This window comes from Alnus glutinosa, chromosome 11, assembly GCF_958979055.1.
Source record: "Alnus glutinosa chromosome 11, dhAlnGlut1.1, whole genome shotgun sequence".
NCBI classification, from domain to species: Eukaryota; Viridiplantae; Streptophyta; class Magnoliopsida; order Fagales; family Betulaceae; genus Alnus; species Alnus glutinosa.
The window spans coordinates 5127055-5140133 of NC_084896.1; the positions used below are offsets into that span (position 1 = coordinate 5127055).

General features: G+C 42.9%; 1 protein-coding gene across 1 annotated transcript; it reads right to left on the bottom strand.

The window, feature by feature from the left end:
• Positions 1–1988: 1988 nt before the first annotated feature.
• Positions 1989–7523, bottom strand: LOC133882830 (rop guanine nucleotide exchange factor 1-like). The gene is made up of 3 exons (XM_062322052.1): positions 6590–7523; positions 3285–3638; positions 1989–2672 (listed from the first exon to the last, which is right to left on the bottom strand). Exons 2-3 carry the CDS (start codon positions 3306–3308, stop codon positions 2241–2243), a joined length of 456 nt encoding a protein of 151 aa, XP_062178036.1. The 5' UTR covers positions 3309–3638; positions 6590–7523; the 3' UTR covers positions 1989–2240.
• Positions 7524–13079: the final 5556 nt, after the last annotated feature.

Consider the following 13079-nt stretch of genomic DNA (forward strand, 5'->3'; position numbering starts at 1 on the left):
TCTAACATGACACGCAGCCATCAAGCTGGAAAAAATGTTCTTGACCCAATTCAGATACGTGAAAGTTTCTCATGTCCAACAACATGGGAAGACTTCTCTTCTCGCTTGTAAGAGGATTCAGTAGGTGCATTCTTCCGTGCTTGTCTTCCTCCATCTTGACCAACCATTGATGTGGAGGAGTTTGGTCTGGAAGTACGTTCAGGCAATTCAATGAGATAAATGGTGTATTTTTGTAGGTAGAACTGTCTGTCATGTAGCGGTCGTACGTGGGTATAGGGAGGTGGCTGGGTAAGCCACGAGGCTTGGGCGAGGCAGAAGCTCGCCATGTTGTGCAGATGGATGGATAGAAAGTGGCCGGACCGAGGTCAAAGCGATTCTCGATCGAGGCATTTGGCGATTTGGAGAAGGAGATCTTGTGGGCCGGAGTGGGACCATTCTGCCATGGATGGACGAATTTTGTACGGAAGTAAGAAATAGCAAAATAAAATGTGGGTGCTAGGGTGATAAGCCTCAGAAGATAAGCTGAGAAGTGTTTGAGTGAGTCACTGTCTCAACTCAAAATTTCTATACCGCTAGAGTAGAAATATATGGTTGGAAAAATATAATATAGAAGAGAAAGAGAACGAAAGCATAGAAAGAGATAAGAGATTGATGAAGCGTTAAGGCTAGATCTTGTATTGAAGTATTTTAAACAATACTGCAATGGTCTCTAAGTCACGCACGTACGCCAATCCGTAGAACTCTAATAATATATTAAGATTACTTAAATTTCCTTATTGAGATATCTTTCTGGCAAGAATGTGTTTTAGGAACAAGAAAATATATTGATTCCTTATATGTTGTTGGTTTGGCACCAAGAAAATGAAATAAAGTGGCTATGCCTTCTGAAATGCTAGAAAAGGTGGAGTAGGCTTCCTCCATTTCACTTGAAATTGAGATGAGCTATTTCAAGAGAAAAGGTTTGCTACATTCACCAAATTAGCTCTTCAAATGCCTTTATGAATAATCCGGTCATGAGAGATGACTATTCATTATTAGTGTTCTTTAAGATTTACTTATAATTTGCACCTGTAATGTTAATTTTCCAGGAAATATTTCTTAGTATATATAGACTTGAGGAATTCTGATCTCTTTCTTCAGACAATTTATCTTTTCTAATTTAAGGGATAATTGTACCATTGGTCCTTGTGGTATGCTATAATTATTTTTCACTCTTTATAGTTTAAAAAGTTCATGAGAGGTCCTTGTAGTAAGTAATAATTACAAATCGATCCCTGGTGTTAAATTCCGTTAAAATTTTTAACAGATTTTGTCAAATGTCACGTCAGCGCCACGTGTCGCCATCTTAATAAAAAAAATATAAATTTATTAAAAAACAAATAAAAATACTTTTTTTTTTTTTAAAAAAAAAAAAAAAAAAAAGAAGAAGAAGAAAAACGGGAAGCAAGGGGTGGCCTGGCCGCCCCCAGCCAATGAGGGTGGCCCAGCCACCCCTTGCTGCTTTTTATTTTTTTTTGAATTTATTTATTTTTTTTAAAAAAATAAGTATATTTATTTATTTATTAATAGTTTTTTTTATTAAGATGGACGCGTGTCGTTATTTTATTGGCAACACGTGGCGCTGACGTGATATTTGACGGAATCTGTTAAAATTTTAATGGAATTTGACGCCAGGAATCAATTTGTAATTATTGCTTACCACAAAGACCTTTCTTAAACTTTTTAAATCATTGGAAATGAAAAATAATTATGACATACCACAGGTATCAATAGTGCAATTATCCTATAATTTAATTATATATTTGTTTTTTATTTTTTTGGGTTATGCTCAGGTCCCTAAGTTTGATCTGAAATACCATCTTCATGTTAGAACTGGAAGCATGGATTTGATCAAGAACTCTTTTCGTCAAGGAATAGCAATCAAACGTGCTCTCTCGACAGGAAGGCGAGACCGGCTTTGCCATGGAAAAAGAAAACTTCAGAAAGCATTGCAAATATAAGAAAATCATAATCTCCTCTCTTTTCACCTATCATCTGATGAAAAGCCATGATCAGATGATCTAATCTCAAAACTTTAATAAACCATCCTAATTCTATTGCTAATGCATATACAATATTACCTTTACCCCCCCTCCGATATTTCTCATTCTCGCAGCCCTCAAGGCTTCCGCCTTCCAGACCAGCTCTACAGCTTCTTTGTTAGTTTTGATTAGGTGTTTCAACTTACCTGCACCTAGAAGTCAATCACGCTCTGGAGCATTTCCGGGAACTCTTCTTGCACTGACGTTCCCAGCATATGACCACACTTGGTCAAAATCTGCCGGGACTAATTTTTCTGACTTCAGGTCAGTTGCTTCCTTAAGACCAGTCCTCTTAAGAGAGGAAGGTGCCCTCCCTGGGCTTCCCATTACTGGAGTGGAAGAACAGAAGGTCGGAGTTGCAAATGGAGAGGCGTACGGGGTGTGGTGGATCGAGAAGGGGCTAGGAGACATTCGCTTCTGAATAGGAATACCGCCTAGACCACCCCTGCTGAAAATAGACATTGTTTCAGCTGCTGCACAACGCTTCGTCGCATCATCGACGTAAAGGACGTCATCTATCCTGGCCGTTATGTTAAAGACCAAGCTTTCCATCACCCTTGAGTAGCTTTCAAGAATTGACTGCCCTACATCCTGCAAGAAATAAATGCTTTCAATATTTACATCACTGGAAAGTTCTTATCATCTTCTACCAGAATGTACTGCATGGCAATAGCACGGTAAAGACAAACGGGGAACCTTTTTTAAGAAGACGAAATGTACACAAAAGAACTATAGATCAAACTCTCATCTATTACCCCCTCTTTTCCTCTCTCCCTTTTTTAATAAGATTATGACGAGACATGTGACTTTGCCTCCTATGGCCCTACTAAAAGGTTCCAACTACCAAAATGCATCTAGGGAATGACTCCAATTGTCTACTATCACTGTCCCTTGAACTATTTGTTGTAACAGCCCATCAAGATTGTGAATATGCCATATGCTTGACTGTAGAGTTGGTAGCTTGTACTGGCACACGGATGCACCAAACCTCTAAATCACAATGCCCATAAATTACCAAGAAACCCCTTTTCCTCACTGCACCATTAGAGCCACATTGTATTAACAACTAAATAGCGGACGCTATTTGTTGTGAATATCCCCAAAAGTGAGTCACCACATACTTGGCATCAATAACCAAAGTAATGTGTGTGGGCGTATAATGTCAGGTTTACTGGACAATAAAAGGTTATCAGGGCATAATACCTTATTGTATTGGATCTTATTCATATCCAGTACAATTTGTGGGAGGCCAGGGAAACGAAGCCTCAAGCTCTGTAAGAGGGTCTCTGCTTTTTGGGCCCAAAAATGATTCTTCTCAGCATCAGCTACAAGGCCCTTAACCTTGCCACCCTAAGACGAGCGCCTAGATTTAATGTGATTTGCGTGTTTCCTCCGGTTTTTTTGCTTCCAGACATGCATTGCTGCTTCTATCCTGTTAGCTATCTCCAGAGTGTGATGCTCGGATGAAAGGTCCAGGCAATCAAGTAAACATTCTGGTGAGAACAGGTCAGCAGTTATGTAGTGATAAATGATATCACCAAGACAAGCTTTTCCACTCTGCAATGCAATCAGACAATAAAAGGAATCAAATGAAGTGTTAATAGAAATCAACTATAACCAAGTTGCATATTTGTTCGTATGTGCAATGAAACAGTTTCTGAATTGGCTATTGTTATGATATGTTGAATTCCATTCAGCTCTACAATTAGATTAAGACATCATAAACATCTTATACTGTTAAAATCAAATAAGGTATAAAAACATGATTTCTCCATCTCTTATGTTCTGCAGATAGATTGCTTCTTTGTTCAATAATCATCAAATTTTGAAAAGAACCATTACCACTTACCATATAACTTAGAAACTAAATTGGTCTAAATTAGAGAAACATGTTGCACCTTTCAGAAAACAACACAGTCACGTAAAATAGACATCCAGACTTAATTTCTGTGAGATCAAGAGCCATTGGCTAATCAAATGATAAAATTCAAGGGTTTCACCAATTCTAAGGGACATTATCGAATGACAAAGCTCCAGCGGGATTGCCAAAGGACTCTGAAATATAAAGGAACTAGATAATCTCAGATTTAAGCGTCACCAAATTTTCAAACTCTATTTGACTATGGATCTACTGCTTATAAAAAAGAAATAATCCCTACGTTCCTAGGAGGCTAGGAGCCACATTCTTCCAAGACCACTCCACAGGCCATAACCCCTCCTACATCTTCAATTTGAAAGCATTTCCAACAACCAGCAGTAAGATATCATAGACCACTTATAAGTTGCCAACCCAGTAAATTGATGAGATGCATACTAATACATGAAGCAAAACAAATGATACGTGCTAGCAAGTTTAGTCTTTGGCTGTGTCATGTTAACATTATAATCCCAAGCGGAATAGATAATGAACCATCTAAGGAAAACAACCAACAAGGAACTCACACCAACACACAACGGCTAGCAACCACACAAGAAAACCAAATCAACCCACAACAGGCAACATCTCAAGAAGGAAACTCAATCAACACCAACGGCTAGCAATCTCAAGAAGGAAATCAATAAGTGACCGGGTTAGCAAGCGCTTAGATGGATGGAAGGAGCGTTTCTTGTCCCAAGCCGGAAAGGAAGTCTTACTCAAAGCCGTTGTTCAAGCAATTCCGACCTATAGTATGAGTGTGTTCCGATTACCAAAGTCTTTGTGCTCTCAGTTAAATTCCTTAATGAGTAAATTCTGGTGGAGCTCTCAAAAGAATGAAAGGAAGATGGCTTGGTTGAGTTGGGAGAAGTTGGGAAAGTCTAAACAGGCAGGCGGGCTGGGCTTTAGGGAATTGGAAATCTTCAACCTTGCGTTACTTGCAAAACAAGGTTGGAGGTTTATACAAAACCCAGAGTCCTTGGTAGCCCGGATCTTCAAGGAGAAATACTTCCCCAAAGACTCTTTTCTGGAGGCTCAAGTTGGCAGGAGACCCTCATATGCATGGAGGAGTATTTCTCAAGCTCGAAGTATTCTAGAGGCTGGCTTGCTGTGGCATGTAGGAGATGGTAATCAGATTTCGATTTGGAAGGATAAGTGGTTGCCTAATCTTTCCAACTCTAGAATTCAGTCCCCTGTCTCCATTCTACCATCCAATGCAAGGGTCTCTTCTCTGATTGACCACAGTAATGGAGGATGGAATGTTAGCCTCATAAACTCAATTTTCTCCTAGCAAGAGGCGGACATCATATGTAGCATTCCTTTGAGCCCATTTTCTCCACCGGATAGATTGATATGGGCAGTTTCTAAACAGGGTTCCTTTACGGTTAGAAGTGCTTATTTTCTGGAGAAGCAGAGACGTGATCAAGAGAGGGGGGAGAGCTCATCAAAAGGGGCAGCAAGAGTTTTCTGGAAGAATTTATGGGCTTTGGAAATCCCGGCTGTGCTTAAAAATTTTATGTGGAAGGTGAGTCTCAATATACTCCCTACCAAGGAAAACCTCCATAGAAAACATGCTGCCCAAGACCCTCTTTGCCGGATATGTTATCAGGAAAGTGAATCAAAGGGTCACATAATCTGGAGCTGCCGATCATCTCAAGCAGTTTGGCAGGAGTGTTCTAGGAAAATTCAAAAACTGGCCATAATGGAGAATGATGGGATGCTTCTGCTGCAGAAACTACAACAGCAGTTGGAGGAACTTGATTTCATATTTGCTATGGTGGTAGCTAGGCTCATTTGGTTGAGGAGGAACTCTTTTGTTTTTGAGGGTTTTTTCTCCCCTCCTCTCCATCTTGTTCAGCAAGCCACTGCCACCTTGGAAGAGTTTAAGGCAGCAACTGCGCATGGAGAACCTCGTCTATTGGTGAAGACCCCCGTAATTCACAAGTGGACGAAACCTCCATTGGGCTCTATCAAGATCAATTGGGATGCTTCCTTGGATACCAATGGGAAGCGTATGGGAATGGGGATTGTCGCTAGGGATGATTCTGGGGCTTTCCTAGCGGCTGTGGTTTCTACCATGCCTTACATTCGTGATCCAGAGGTGGCCGAGGCCTTAACAGCTTGGAGGGCGGTCTGTTTTGGTGAAGAACTAGGGGTTCGAGGAGTAGTCTTTGCTCTCAACGTGGTCAATAGCATTAATGAAGTAGGGCATTGCTGGAGACCTTGTGGAAACATTGTGGCAGCTATCAAGGATAGACTCTACCAGTTCAGCCCTTTGGCAGTGAATTTTGTTCACAGAGAAGCCAACCAAGTGGCTCATTCACTAGCAAAGTATGCATTGGTAGTCCACAATGAGTGTGTATGGAAGGAGGAGTGTCCACTCCTCATCCAGGATCTTCTTCATGATGAGCTTATGTAACACTCAGTGATTTTGTTCTTGAAATCTGAATGAGTACTTAATATTCAAAAAAAAAAAAAAAAAAAAAAAAGAAAAAGAAAAAGAAGAAGGAAATCAACACAAACGGCTACAATATTATTTTCTGTATAATCACATGATTTATTTCCATTTGTAAAAATATCAAAATGTGTCAACCTTTTTCAAATTCTGCCTCTGCCCTCGACTACCAGCATCCTTTTTTTTTTCCTCCTTCTGTTAGACGCCTTTTCTCAAACACCTAAGCCGCACTCATGGCATCCTCCAGCAATACCCAGAATCCCATCTCTACCGAGACCAACACTCAGTCTGCCACTCCAAATCCTTCCCCTGCCTCCCTCTCCAACTTTGCTCAATCCATATCCAAATTAACAAAAACCAATTTTCTTGTCTGGCATCACCAAATTGAGACATACGTTCACGGGCACGATCTTTACGGCTTTGTTGATGGTACCAAAACACCACCTCACCCCTATTCTTCTACTTCTGCAGATGGGTCTCTCACAATCTCCACTGACCCAGCAACTCTCCAGTGGTTCCGCCAAGATCAACTAATTCTCAGCATGCTTATGTCCACCATCTCCGATGATCTTCTTCCCAAAATACTCGGTTGCCGCACTGCCCAAGAGCTCTGGACTGCTCTCCGCCAGACTTTGCCTCCACAGCTCGTGCTCGTACCATGAGCCTTCATTACGAGCTTGCCACTGCCAAGAAGGGAAACTCTTCCATCACCGACTATTTCCAGCGGATCAAGTAGATTTCTGCCACCCTTGCTGCTGCCAACCAACCACTCAACGATTACTAGTTCACCTCGTACCTCCTTGCCGGTTTGGGTCCCGAATACGACCCCCTCGTCACCTCTGTCACAACCCGGCTTAAGCCTCTCTCCATTGACGACCTCCTCGGCCACTTCCTTGCTCATGAAACTCGGATTGAGAAGCACAACTCCACTGCCGATCCCCTGCTCATCGCCAACGCTGCCACCCATCACCGAAATTCTGCTCGTGGTCGAAGTCGGCACAACCACGCATGGCGCCATTCTGCATCCTCTGGAGTGTCCAGATTTTTCACCCATGGACCGAGACCTTCTGGTCCCCCAAGACACAATGGACGTGGGTTATTACCCACCCCCCTTTCCGGATCCTTCTCTCAAAATGGGTCCACTACCCACTCCGGCCCACAGTATTCTTCAAGGCCCACATGTCAAGTTTGTAGCAAACTGGGCCATATTGCTCTAAATTGTTATCGCAAGTTTGACCATTCTTTTCAAGCCGCCGGGCCCACTCTCACAGCCTACACTGCTGGCCCATCTCAACCACGGGATCTAAATTGGTACCCCGACACTGGCGCTACCATCACATTACCTCCAACTTCAACAATTTAAATCTTCACTTTGAAGCTTATGATGGACATGATGAAATCCAAGTGGGCAATAATACCCGTCTTGCCATTAAAAATACGGGCATTTCTACACTCTCTCCTAATTTCATTTTACATTCTATTTTATATGTTCCCCAAATTACAAAAAATTTACTTTCTTTTCAAAAATTTACTTCTGATAATAATGTTTATGTGGAATTTCACCCCTCTTGTTTCTTTGTTAAAGATCGTATCTCCAGAAAAATTCTATATCAAGGCCTTAGTAGACATGGCTTATATCACTGGTTTTCTCCAACGATTGCACCACCTAGTATCTTCTCCAGCACTCGCACCACCTTTGTGGACTGGCACGCCTGCCTCGGTTAGTGCGGTCACCCGCCGATCGCATAGTTCACACTGTTTTATCTAAATTTCAACTTCCCTTTATTTCAAATAAAAAGCAAACTATTTGTCTTGCCTGTCAGCTCGACAAAAGTCATCAGCTTCCTTTTTGCCCGTCTGAAACTAAATCTAATGGTCCACTTGAGTTAATTTTTTCTGATGTTTGGGGACCATCCCCTATTTTATCTAATAATGGAGCACGCTTTTACGTTATTTTTGTTGACCATTTTAGCAAATTTACTTGGCTTTATCCTATTGCTTGCAAATCTGACGTTTTCTCTATTTTCCTTAAGTTTCAGGCTTATGTAGAACGCCAATTTAATCATAAAATAAAATCCATTCAAACCGATGGTGGTGGTAAATACACAAAATTACGCCACCATTTTGCATCACATGGCATCCATCATCGTATCACGTGTCCCCACACCCACCAACAAAATGCTTCTATCGAACGCAAACACCGACACATTGTAGAAATGGGCCTAACTCTTCTCGCACATTGCTCCGCTCCTCTCCAATATTGGGCTGAAGCTTTCCTCACTGCATGTTACCTCATAAACCGCTTACCCACCCTTGTCCTAAAAAATGCCTCACCCTTCCAAAAACTATTTTCTTCACAACCTAATTATAGCTTTATGCGTGTCTTTGGATGTGCTTGTTGGCCTCACCTCCGGCCTTACAACCAACATAAACTCGACTTTCGCTCCAAAACTTGCATCTTCATTGGCTACAGTCCCTCTCACCGTGGCTACAAATGCCTACATCTCCCTACTGGTCGCATCTACATTTCTCGCAACGTCATCTTTGACGAATCCACCTTTCCATTCCATCTCTCCTCACCATCTCCTAGCCCCCATCCTCCAAACACCCACACCACTCTCTATCCTCCCCATTTAGAGATCCTTCCCACTCCCCCACGCTAACCTGATGCTCCAATCACAACCCCAGCATCTCCACCTCTCGGGTCTCCTGCAGCCGTATCTCCAGAATCGGCTCTTCCTCACACTTTATCATCCTCTTCCCCTACTAACACTGTTTCATCTTCTCCTTGTCTGCAGGTCCATTCTGAAGACCCTGAACCCACTCTAGTGATCCCGCCTCCGCAGCACGCCATTCAGACTCGTTCCAAGAACCACATCTTCAAGCCCAAGACGCTCTCCAATGTTCTCATCCGCTATCCTCTTCCTAAAGCACTCACTGCCACCATTGGCTCAGCAGATGTAGAACCAACCTCCTACTCTACAGCCTCCAAGCACCCGGCTTGGCGTGATGCCATGAATCTTGAATTTGATGCCCTTCTTCGCAACGACACTTGGACTCTGGTTCCCCCTACCTCTGACATGAACATTATTGGCTGCAAATGGGTGTTCCACCTCAAACGCAAAGCTGGTGGCTCCATTGATCGTTACAAGGCCCGTCTTGTCGCCAAAGGATCCCACCAACAACCTGGTGTCAACTTTGAAGAAACTTTTAGTCCTGTTGTCAAGCCTACTACCATTTGCCTGGTTCTCTCCCTTGCAACTTCTGTCGGCTGGCCCATCCAACAGATCGATGTCCAGAATGCCTTCTTACATGGTTGGCTGTCCGAAAATGTGTTCATGACTTAGCCCCCTGGCTTCATTCATCCCTAATTTCCAAATCATGTTTGCAAGCTCCACAAGGCGCTCTATGGCTTAAAAAGAGCCCCTCGTGCTTGGTTTTCTCGTCTAAGTGATCGTCTCCAAGAACTTGGCTTTATCAGCTCCTGTTCCGACCCCTCATAGTTCATTCGCCGCACATCTCAAGAAACCACCCTTGTCCTCATCTATGTTGATGATATCCTCATCACCAGCTCCCTTCCTCAAGGCACTGCTACTCTCATCCAGTCCCTCCGCGCTGAATTTGCTATCAAGGACTTAGGTCCCCCTTCATTACTTCCTTGGGATGGAAGCTACTTATACTCCAGATGGCCTCATTCTATCCCAACAACGCTACATACTTGATCTTCTCCAAAAGAGCAACATGTCCGAAGCTAAACCCGTCAAGACTCCCATGTCCACCGCACATGCACTCTCACTCCTCTCTGGTGATCCTCTCATCAATCCCTCCCCATACTGTAGTCTTGTTGGAGCCTTGCAATATCTATCCCTCACCCGTCCTGATATCCTTTGCTGTAAACAAAGTCTCCTAGTTCATGCATCAACCCACTTCCCTCCATCTCCAAGCCGTCAAACGTATTCTCAGGTACCTCAAATCTACCATTTTCTATGGCCTACTCCTTCGCCGCTCCTTATCCCACACCCTCCAAGCCTACTCCAACGCTGACTGGGCCGGCTGCCCCGATGGCAGAAAATCTATTGGGGGTTTCTGTGTCTTCCTCGATCCTAATCTCATCTCTTGGTCCTCCCGCAAACAACGAACAGTTGCCCGATCCAGCACTGAATCTGAATACCGCACCCTTGCTATAATCACCGCCGAGCTCATTTGGCTCCAATCCACGCTCCATGACCTTGACATTTTCCTTTCATCTCCACCCACCCTCTGGTGTGATAACATTGGGGCCACCTACCTATCCTCAAATCCCGCTTTCCATGCTCGCACCAAACACATCGAAATCGATTTTCACTTCGTTCGTGACAAAGTCGCCTCCAAAACCTTAGCTATCCGCTTCATCTCCAGCAAAGACAACCTCGCCGACATTTTTACCAAACCCACAGCCTCACCATATTTCTCTCTCATATGCACCAAGCTCAATGTCATGTTCCCTATGTCTCTCTTGCGGGGGCTCAATGAACCATCTAAGGAAAACAACCAACAATGAACTCACACCAACACACAACAGCTAGCAACCACATAAGGAAACCAAATCAACCCACAACAGGAAACATCTCAAGAAGGAAACTCAATCAACACCAACGGCTAGCAATCTCAAGAAGGAAATCAACACAAATGGCTACAATATTATTTTCTGTATAATCACATGATTTATTTCCATTTGTAAAAATATCAAAATGTGTATAAATACCAACTATCAATAGAATGAAAAGCAAGCGAAAGCTATTCTTCAAATTACCTCTTTCCTCTACTTCTATAATAGAAACCCATACCTTGGGAAAGGTTTCCAAGTAAGCACTGGGGATCTCCATCTTAGCTAGCACACCACTATTAATCGCCAAGGCTGCCTTCAATATCTGATTCGTGCAGTCCCTGCATAGCAACCTCTTCCTTGTTAAGCTATATGATGCAGCAACCACTTCATCAGCACCCCATGATGATGTAGTAGCCCCAGCAGATGAGGCAGCAGCCACTTCACCAGCACCTCATGATGTAGCAGCAGTGGCAGCATTATCTAATGTTGATCTGCTAGCTGCAAAACATGATCCTGAAGATATTACAGCAACCAATTCCAGCATAGCATACAACGAGCCTGCAACTATCAAAGGAAACTATCCCAAGGAATTGCGGTAATCAGCAGCCAGCTACAAGACCTTCTATCCAGCATGCAGCTGCACATCATGCTATGATGTGTGCTATCAATGGAAAACAAGAGGACCAATCTATATTGTCGGGCCAACTCAATGTTAAGACAATCAAACAAGCATGGAAAGCAGGACTTGCCAAGTTCATACATCACCCTCTCAAAGAAAGTTCTTTCAACCATCTATGGACTAGAGACATCTCGCCAAGTCTGGACAGCCTTAGCAAATTAATTTGCTAACCAGTCCAAAACCCGTGTAGCTAATCTCAAGAAGTAGCTGTAAAGTCTCCACCAAGGCTCCAAGAGCTGTATTGAATATCTTCAAACTGCCAAGGAATGTGCTGATCAATTGGCAGCAGTTGGTAAGCCGATCCCTGATGATGATCTTATTACCTATCTCTTTAATGGTTTAAACTCTTCTTACAACAGCTTCATCAACACTGTTTCAATTCTGTCTCGAGACAAACAACTCACTTTTGAGGACTTTCAAGAAGAACTCCTCAACCATGAAATGCTCCTTAACCACCAGCAAGCCAAAGTGGCTGATACCTCCACTTTTGCCTTGTTCAACCAAAAACAAGGTAATAGAAACTTCTCAGCAAGGCCTCCTGGGGGCTCTTTCCAAAAATTTCATCCAAGACAGTATGGATCCATACCAACTGATGCAGCAGCCCCTACCCCTAGGTACAACTCAGTTCCACCTCCTGCAAGCTATGCTGTCAGGCCTCCTGCTCCAAGGCCAGCAACCGATTCTAGGCCCATCTTCTCATCTGCCCCTTGGATCCCTTGCCAGATTTGTGGTAAGCTTAACCATTTGGCCTTGGATTGTTTTCATAGGATGGATTACTCCTTCCAAGGCAGGCGCCCTCCAGCTCAATTGCAGGCAATGGTGGCTCACAACAACTCTATCCTTGAAGATCAAGAATGGTATGCTGATAGTGCTGCAAATGCACATATCACTCATGAGTTAGGGAACCTACAAATCCAGCAACCATTTCAGAATGATGAAGCAGTTGGAGTCGGCAATGGCACTGCCTTTGCTATAGCAAATTCTGGTTCTGCTGTTCTCTCCTCTTTTTAAAATGATTTCCTTCTTAAAAATGTGTTACACTGTCCCAAGGCTGCTGCCAATCTCATTTCTATTCAAAGATTTTGCATGAATAATGATTGTTGTTTTATTTTCTAACCTCAACTCATTATTATATCATTGACCTACAGACAAAATCCCTCCTGTTGAAAGGGGAGAGGGAGAATGACATGTATCCACTTCGGCTTGGGAAGAAGATGACTCACAAGGCAGCAAGGCTTTCACTACCATGTTAGGAATAAGGACATCCTCTTTAATGTGGCATCACAAATTAGGACATCCATCTTCAAAAATTGTAACCCGTGTTTTCAAAGATAATAAGTTGCCTGTTTCTTCTTCTTCAA

Coding starts and splice junctions, on each gene's coding strand:
- LOC133882830 (XM_062322052.1), bottom strand. CDS start 3,308: ATGAATAAGATCCAATACAATAAG. Junction 2,673..3,284: donor ATAAGATCCAATACAATAAG/GTATTATGCCCT, acceptor TATTTCTTGCAG/GATGTAGGGCAGTCAATTCT.